Genomic DNA, 9,672 nt, shown 5'->3' with positions numbered 1-9,672 from the left:
TCGACTCATTTGGTACGCGTTGGTGACCACTGTACTAGAGACATTTGAAACGCAAAGCTCGAAGAACATGTCCAAGAATTAATTTAATTCTCGAATGTACTCTATAATTTATGTTGGTTTACGAAATAATTTTGAGTCCCCTTCGAGCACGTTCCCCACCCTATTAAGGAATTTGGGGTGCGGCAGGTAAAGACCTGGCAATAATGCAAATTGTTGGATGCGATAAATCATCCACTATAAAATTGGGCAATTGGTATATTATGACGTATGAAGCAAATGACGCATGATGTATGAAGAGAGTTGATATCTCATTAGGCCTTTTCATCGCAATCCTTGCATTGTCTTCCAATATATTATTTAAGAGTATAGTTCTAAGAAGCAAAACAAATGTAATCGTGAGTAATCGTGATTACTTTTACAATGTAATCGTAATCGTAATCGACTACTTCCTGATTTTGCTGTAATCGTAATCGTAATCGTAATCGCGTGATTCCGAAGTAATCGTAATCGCAATCGATTACATTCATAAGGTAATCACCCCATGTCTGGTTTGACTACACAAGACATACAACCACACCAGTACGCAAGACAATCGCCTATAGCTGCAACATAAAACGTATTCTGAACCAATACCAGTAACGGTCAAAATTTCGCAAAAGCGTTATTTCACGTCAAACTAGTCGTGCTGGATGCGTTTGTGACGCCATGATTGGCCATCCAGAGTTAGAAATGAGGTTTTGTGAACAACACGCAAAATATTATTCGATACATACATTCCAGAGCAGTTAACTAACGGTAATTGCGTATGTGTCTCCGTGAATTTGTAGACTGTCCTGTATATGATTTTGAACAAATGCGTCTATTCCCCACCAGAAACCATTGAATTCCCCATCAGTGGGCCCCACCGTTCCCCACCGTTTGGGAACCACTGCTTTATATGCATTATCAACCAATACTATTCCGGAGTCGGTTTATCTTAGTTAGCTATATATTTCATCACTTACGATGCAATTTTCATTTCCCTGTAAAAAATTTCACAGATGCTGTGTTTGTCTGCTGGTAAATAGTATATCCGTATACTAGGAATCACTGAGCGCGGAGCTATAGCTCTATAATATTGAGTCTATATGTTCTGCTTCCGCAGAGTAAGCACCGAAACTGGTTTCTATCGTATATGACATGCAAGGCATTCATGTTTGACCTTGACGCACCATTTACGCAAATGATGTTTGTACTACATATAGAATATATATATGCGCCTATAGATTCTTTAGAACCAGATGTTAACGGAGATGAGCTTCTTAAAGTTTATGGAGAATTATAATTCGTTTTATAGCGAATTAAAATTAGTTTTATGGCGTTATCCGGCGGTATATTCCTAATTGCACACGCGACCCCAGGATATATATTTTTAGAAAAGGAGTAGCCTATAGTCCGTTACTTTCCTACGGTTAAAGCGAGTGCAATATTTCCGCTTGTCTCCGGTTTCGTTCGGCACATAATGCTGTCTTGCATAAATGTTTTTCATAAGCTCATGGTATTTTAGATGTATATTGTATATCTCTGTCTATGTTTGATCAGCCTGTAAGTGCATACCTTTTAACTAAGGCTCAATTTTTGTCTTTTCCTAGTTTTCATTCTGATAACGCCCTCGGAAGTTGTTTGTTCGTACACTGGTAAACTGTATACCTGCAGCTGAACATTACTTGTACAGTAATGTTCACCTTCCGCAATTTACGGCATACTGAATAGTTGTGTACCAGTCTGATGAGATGATAAAAGGAACGTTGTCACGTCATGTCATTATCAATATTAAATATAATAATGCTATGCTGAATTATCGTTTTTGTCATAGCTCAGCGACATGGTTGGTCTACTATTATGGAAACCATGGATAAAAAGCTTCATTACACTCTACTGCAGGGTTCATGTTGCCTGATATCCTCGCTAACTATACTATGGAACTAGTGTGCAACTATGCATATAGGCCTATCCTGCTGGCCTAGCTAGACAAAGTATCCGAACCCCGGTTAGAACAGACAGACAGGTACCCGCTACGGTAAGGTCAAGAATTTCATTATGGCAACAAAAGAAGTTTTGCGAATCTGAGTGCGAAAATGGAACAAAATGCATGTCGGTATTGCAATTGAATATCAGATACTTTCACGAAGATAGTACTAGCACAAAAGTGGCACTGAAACATATTACATGTGAACAGCAGTGTATTGCAATGTTACCTGTGCTCACGGATACAATATGACGTCACAAAGTTATTAACACGTTTACAACGGAAACTCTTCAACGCAGCGCCGAGCGCTTTCAGATTCAACCAACAAATCGGGCGAATAAATAAAAATAGAACATAAGTTACAAAGTGAAGATGTGCTGGTTCGGCTTGTGCTCGTTCTAAATAGGATACGGATATTGCGCGAGAAACCTCTGTAGTGACGTCGGCAAGTCTTTACGAATAGCCGCTTCGCGGGAGCTGGGCTTCCAAAGTTCATACTCTTTGCTCAGAGCGGCGCGGCATATATTTTGAAGCGAGGGACATAGTTTTCTTTTTAGCAAAGGAGTAGATAACAGCACAGGTATTTCGCGGCGACCGCTTCTCGTAAGCCAGTAGCACATGAAAAGTTCACCCGGCCTGTCGCCTCGACTGACGACGGCTGCCGTGTCTTCGTCAGCTGCCCCGTTTTCCGTTATTCCCAATTCGCCGTCTGTTTGCAGTAGATGCTTCGTGTAATACAATATCAAATGGATGACGCAAGTGAACTTCTTCGTAATTCTGTGCACGTAGTTCGGATGACCCTTGCGACTGCCGGCAGCGTTTCCGCTGGCAATCGAATCTCGCGCCTGTCTTTGCGCGTCCGTTAGTTCTGAGTCGAATCGAAAATGGCCGCTTTCGTAAACGATTCTAATGCTGGTGGGGCCGTACTTTGTCTTCACGCTGAGGCTGAAGATATATCTGTAATGAAACAGAGATATTTAGTTCATTTCTAGTTCTCAATAATCCAGAATATTGTGTGAAGTAGGGGTTATAAGTGGGGCGTGGCAAGATATGTAAGAGGTAGGAATATAATGATGTCACAGTAACCTCTAACCTATTTTGTGTACCAGTAATGCGATCTTAACATAATGACAATGATATATAATCGCAAATCACATGTTCATGATCAACACGAACTATTCGTTCATTTGGCAAACTCGAAGCACTGCAGCTAAGGCCACGCACATTAGCCGACACACTACGCTTCAATGATGCAATAGCGATTATTTGAGAGCTGTTTAAATCGCGCATGAATATTGGGACCGCGATAAGAACTTTTCCTCGAAGCTCGTGTTACATAAATTTGGAATTTCACTCTCTACTTTTTATCGACGATAGCGTCATTTCATTCTGAGAAATTCGCGGATAACCCGAGAGCGCTGATTGAGGTATTTTGTGCCGTTCTTACATAACACGGTTCCGGCGCGGATCCGTGTCAATAACTGTTTCTGGGAATGGGCAAAGGCAAAAAACAAGTACAAACGAAGGTAGCCTATATTAGCATCATGTCAATGCTCAATTGCTCATGTCTCTAATTTGATTCGATTGCTAATGCGCGCATGCGGATAACATGGTAATTATCGAAACAGAGAAATTTCTAATCAAGCGCCTTCGATGAATTTCGCAGATAGAATGCGCCGAAATGGCTGGAAGCTGTATTAGAAGCCATACGTGATTGCATGGTTCAAGGAATCGTCCTACTTGTTGCGCTGCAGCAGTCTTATTAAAGTGCGTGTAATGATATGAGACACGGTATTACATGATATGTACGGGCGGAAAATTTACCTTATAGTCGATTATAAATATAGATTTAGTATTGGACGTTGCCGGAAATAGTTCTCGGTAAGATATACGGTAATACTCTGGCGAAAATTGAGGAGATCACTGGTGGAAGTACGTTGTTGAAATGAAGTGCCAGAGTCGCTACCACTCATCGCGATGTTTTATATCTAGACTACGGCTCCCGAAAAACCTACGACCTCCGGAACGGGTAGCCTAATAAAGTCAATAATATCTAGCAGGAGTCACGTTAAATGTCACGTCGCCCGTCATCGCGTTACGACGAATTCTAAATTGCCCACAGTCCCGAGAATCGACACAAGCATCCTCAAATATGTGAGATAACGCACGAAGAAAGAGCACTATCTTGATAAACCCATATTCTTAGAAAGAACCGCCAGTGAAAGGACTAACCTGACCGCGCAACTTATCCGACAAACAAATCAAACCGACTGCTAAGGCATGTTTACTAAATCGAATCGGCATGGTATGGTCAATCGCATCAATTCAATATCTTGTGCACAATGTGCATAGTGCAGTCACATATTTGACTAACACCACATCGTAATTTGTGTCATACAGTCAGAAATGTCAACACACAGATTGAATAATGAATATCCATTTAATTTTGATTGACACTTGTCATTATTAACGCTTAAATATCTTTCCTGGAGCGTGCGCAATGACCTTCACGGTGTCGACGCCACATGGGTTAAGATTTCGGGCTTTGAGCTGTCTATGAACTGTGAATGATACTCGAAATTCGATAAATCTTGGTGGTTTTGAGCTAATACTTTCTATAGCTTTCGACGCGAGTCGCGAATGGCAAGTCTTGGAAAAGACTACGCTCGCGGTTTGGTGGGAGCGCCGGTGGCAACGTAAATCGCGAATGCTGATGAAATACAGATAACTAAACAGTCAAGCCCAACCTTGAATGTCAAAAGTTCAGTGTTATGTATGTTTTTAGTTTCGCCCACAACTATTAAGCTAATCATCCATATAAGTCAGGTGCATATTAGTATAAATATATGGGAATGTGTTCACTGTTCAACTGTTATAATTATAATAAGGAATTTGCTTACTTTGGATCGCTACTCAGACGCAGGAGAAAAGTCCCAGGGCAAGTTCCGGCAAGTATTTTTATTGAATCCTGACCGCTCAAATTGCCCCAGTACCAGGGGCATTCTTCTACCCTTTCCAGCACTTTCGCCAGTTCATTAAATATATGGTCGCGCGTACAAGATACAGCGTCCGCAGCTTTATGTCCACAATATGATCTCAGCTTGCGATAAGAGTCCGCTGATAATTTGTAACCTTTCTTGGGCATATTGATTCTCGTGTTGGCAAGATGTGGATTCGTTCCATGTTTATCGCAAGATCTTTCTGCGTCTGTGACTTGTCGCTGTACTGGCGTTGGTTCGGGATATGGGCGTCTGTTAGCAAATCCCTCATCAATATGTTTCGTATCCGGTAAGTACTCGATTCGGTTTGAGTGTGGAATTGAGGCCATGGCTTCGGGATTCGGGCTCATCGCGAAGAACTATTGGCTTTGTATATAAATCTATAGTTAGAATCTGTCAAAAGGTATCGATATATGAGACGATAACATAAATGGAGATCTCTCACTTTTAGTTACCTCATGACATATTTTAGCTATTTCCTCATCTCGTAGTCTCATCTCATCTTAACTACAGCGATGGTAACTATTGATCAAAATGACTTATAAGCTTAACCACCACAATGTACCACCTTCCACAATACATAACACGTTCAACTATCATCATAGTGATACCATCCCTGGAACAAGACATCTGCCGGCTTTTTCGCTTGCGCAGACGTTTAGCTTTTGTAGAGTAGGTAACACTGACGTCAATTTATATACCACAGCATGAACAAGTTGAAAAAAGCAAACGAGAGAGAGAGGCGTCGCGCTTCCGATACTGATTCCTGGCCTCGCTGTTTGCTTCATAAATATCACTTACTATGGCATGAATTTTAGGACAATATCAGCTGCAATCTAAACACCCCATGAGTCAAAGTTCTAATGACTGGCGATTCACAAGATGGAAAGAAACCGTAAAATCGAGGTAATAAAATACTATTATACTAAAAATTCGATTCCAGTGAATCCATGTAATCGTGCCGGCTGAGGAAGGGGGAGGTATAAACGAATAAAGGTGTCCGGATTATATTATATTTCGTGAAAAATCATATTGCTAACGAGGTAGGTATGGCTTCGGTTGTATACTACCATATCGAATCAATTTGATCAGTGTGTATATTATGAAAGTCTATGGGCCGTCACAGTTCACATAGCTAGATATATCCTTGAAACATCCAGTGGAAAGAATTTTTGAAGGACACAACAGTTAATATATTGACTACCTGAACGATAGACTATGAAATATGTCTTCCCAATTTTGCTACCAATGAAAATAATTTTGCCGAGAAAAGAAAAGTAATGAAAATAATTGGTTGATCAATTGTATATCTTCACGAATACTGCGATTAGAGCGATCGTCGTATACGAGCACCCGAGCACCGGCGCACATGCGCAGTGTAAATGCTGTGATATTTAGTGTTGAATAGATAGACGGCGTCATTTTGTCACGTTTATAGTACGGCTTGTCGTATACCATCATTAATTTGTTATTACGTAGCTGGTTGACGTATGATTTGGTATAACGGAATATTCTGGAAAACGGCGAATGTGCATATGATCTTCTCGAATCTTCGCAGACCTCCTTTCCGCAGAAATGAAAATCTAGGATACTGGACAGTCAGAAAAAAGAGAAGTGACAGTAGCAATGAAAATTGGCGGCTTATTCAATAATGCCGATATTTTCAAAATAGTCGGCCTGCAAATGAATATGATTGCTAAGGCATACGAATCGTTGAAAGCGCTAATTGCAGAGTGCGAATCGTGATCTATGGCAACAGCGGGTTGCACGATCAACTTGCTTACGTTCACACTTCGCTGTCGCGAGAGTTTCAATGATATCTGTGGAACGGCATAACGTGTCGACATTAAAACTTTCGAGATTTGTCCATGCTTGCGTCCTTGCTACAATAACGATGGCGCCGGTAAAGGCATATACGGCCAAGGCCATACAGGTATCGGATATTGAATTGCAAGACACTCTGCTGCTACAATGTTACCCCGCGGAAGCCAATGTGTTTTCAATTTTGATGCAAACCGGCGTCTCGCTCATTACGCCTTGTAAACGGAAAGGAATGCTTCCTATAGCATCTCCTCCGGATGGCAAGGCGTGCTGTGAATCATGACAAGGAATAACGCCGCGTTCTACTCATGTTTGCCGAATTTATCGTTCCGAGCGTTCATCATTTCTAGTGACCGCCAATGTCCATTGTTCGACTTTGTTTATTCACCTATGCGATAGTATTCTCTACAAATATGAATTGGTCAATATTGATAGTCCTGTTATGAAAACTATTCACAACAATACTGTGTGGCTAAGAGTGTAATTCTTAGTATCCAGTTCATCTTCCAGCTGACTGCGCTATTCATAATAAATCATTACCGTGAGATGTAGAAGTACAGGATCGATGCAAATATACCTTGGACGGCAGAAATGGGTCACCTTACCCGTTACGACAAATTAGTTATATATTGACAGTGGGCAGGGATATCTAGAATTATTGTGTGGGGATTGAATAAAACTGGAACTGCCTTCCGGAGTATACTATGCAATTGTACACAAAATATAGGTCAGCTCCGCTCTGCAATAGTATACTACGAAGTACGAATTCTCAATTCATATTCTGTGTTTCGTGCACGAATACTGTGAACTCAAATTTGTAATGTGAAGGAAGGAAGGCTGCGAATCATGCAGATTCGACTTAACTATACGCCAAAAGCGTCAAATTCCCGCGAAACTATGACCAGTGACCACGAAAAATCCCTTGTACAAATTCGATGCTGAGCTACAGTTCAATAGGCTGACACTTCCGTATAGGACCGGTTATTGTTGTTTGTGGTTTTTGTTTGTGTTATTTATGGTGTTTGTCGACTACAATGGTCATTTACACCAGGACGATTGTCTCTATTTTGATTCCGTATCTGCCGACTTATAGCACGGCCCACTTCTAGGCTTTTCAAGACACCGCTTGCGCGATGAGATGGCGAGGAGGAGCCCATAGCTAACCCTCCAACTAGGGTTGCATTCAAAACAAAAATCAATTTAATACAAACATGTTTAAAAAAAGGCCCTTGTTTAAAACATGTTTTTTATTGGTTTCTAGCCATGACGTCACATAAATTTAATTGTGACGTCATAGTGGTTTGGCATTGGCAATGGAAAATATAGCTCCTTTTACGGAATATCTGTACTATAGCAGTTGAACTGACTATTTGGGGGGCTCCAACCATCCCACATCGATATACGTCGGCCATACCGGGTGATAATTGTCTGTAGGATATTAAAACAGGTTTTTTGAAAATATTTACACAATTTTGGCATAATTCTACAACTTGAAAAAACAAAATTATTTTTAAATACGCTTGTTTAAAGGTTAGAATTCTAGAGTCGACACTTGTTTGTGGTATTCATGGTGTTTTTTCGACTACAATGGTCATATACACCAGGTCGATATTCATTATTATGATTCCGTATCTGCCGGCTAGAAGCAGCACGACGTAGTCCTTTTTTAGACACCTCTTACGCGGATCAGGTGGCGACTGGGACCTAGATAAACAGTAAACACACTAGGGAAAGGATTCGCAGGAGTGGTGTATTTGCCGGTAGGCTGTGATGCGCTTATTTACATATACATCCACAGATTACATCATGAAGATACTCGCTCTCTGGTTGTAATCTATGTCGTATGTCTGTTGATACGTATCATTGATATAATGTGACGGGACGTGAATAAGTCGTATGGATTGATTTACACGCATAAATTAGCTGAATGTTCTTCGGATTTCTCCCACAAAGATACGATTAATTTTTATATTTAGAATCATGAACGCATGAATATGATATGCGTGTAGCTTAGCCGTAGAGTGAAAGACAAACATGGATATATTCTAATCGCGATTGCGTAATGTGATCACAGGATTATAATTTCTGAGCAACAAGAAGAGGCAGATTTCAAATAGATCCACGCAATATCGATCAGGTACACCGTGTCCGTCACACAATAACTGACAGCGCAGCCAACGTAGAAACAAGATAAGGACGTCGGTAATTTTTGATTTTTTTCCAAACTCTAGCAACGTGACGCTGCTATTACGCACGGAAATTATACGTACCGGTGTGATTTATACTGGTCAGATATTTGTTAATTAATTGAACGTACGAACGCCAGAATAGTCTATATACTCGGTAAGCGCGTCTTAGTTACCACGTCGGTGTTGTGTATCCGGGCTATAGTCATTATGAAACAAATTGAAATTGCGTAATAGCAAATAGATAACAGGGCCGATGTACCCCAGCGTCAGTTGGAAATTCGATGTAAAATGTCGACATGACCGACACCGCCACAATTATGGTCGCGCAAACATCGATAAATGAACCATAGAAGCGTCTGATAAGTTAAATTATGTTCTTAAACAACAATTATGTGAAGTAGGCACTCAACAGCTGCGCGACGTTGCTCATGTTTGTAAAGCCATGCATCCTTTTGTATTTGCATTACTGTAGCCAGGCTAGGTGGGAGGGAGAAGGCCCACTTGGTTTGGACGTTTTGACGACATAGTTATCCACTGCATTACAATTTTTCCCTGGGGTGACATCATTATTAAAATTGTCGCCGTGGCAAATTTTCATCTGCCCTCACAAAAATTTCGTCCTAGAATTACCGCTCCCAACAATATATGCGAGAAC

At 40.8% G+C, this 9,672-nt stretch overlaps 1 protein-coding gene and 1 long non-coding RNA gene across 2 annotated transcripts; one reads left to right on the top strand and one right to left on the bottom strand.

Annotated features, from left to right (window-relative positions):
* Positions 1–2,055: 2,055 nt before the first annotated feature.
* Positions 2,056–5,755, bottom strand: LOC145443684 (suppressor of cytokine signaling 3-like). Its single transcript, XM_080321624.1, has 2 exons — positions 4,909–5,755; positions 2,056–2,965 (listed from the first exon to the last, which is right to left on the bottom strand). Exons 1-2 carry the CDS (start codon positions 5,355–5,357, stop codon positions 2,407–2,409), a joined length of 1,008 nt encoding a protein of 335 aa, XP_080177750.1. The 5' UTR covers positions 5,358–5,755; the 3' UTR covers positions 2,056–2,406.
* On the top strand, positions 5,161–7,290 carry LOC145443685 (uncharacterized). Its single transcript, XR_013916511.1, has 3 exons — positions 5,161–5,296; positions 5,826–5,913; positions 6,566–7,290. It is a non-coding gene; the product is annotated as an uncharacterized LOC145443685 (long non-coding RNA).
* The last annotated feature ends 2,382 nt before the right edge of the window (positions 7,291–9,672 follow it).

This window comes from Botryllus schlosseri, chromosome 7 (assembly GCF_051294905.1).
Source record: "Botryllus schlosseri isolate E-star chromosome 7, Bs_hap1, whole genome shotgun sequence".
In the NCBI taxonomy this organism is placed as follows: domain Eukaryota; kingdom Metazoa; phylum Chordata; class Ascidiacea; order Stolidobranchia; family Styelidae; genus Botryllus; species Botryllus schlosseri.
This window is presented reverse-complemented; position numbering and strand designations above follow the sequence as displayed.

What these genes read in the sequence shown, in the direction of transcription:
- LOC145443684 (XM_080321624.1), bottom strand. Translation starts at nt 5,357, where the DNA reads ATGAGCCCGAATCCCGAAGCCATGGCCTCAATTCCACACTCAAACCGA. An exon ending in CGTCTGAGTAGCGATCCAAA is followed by an intron (nt 2,966 to 4,908) that starts GTAAGCAAATTC and finishes GTTTCATTACAG; the next exon opens with ATATATCTTCAGCCTCAGCG.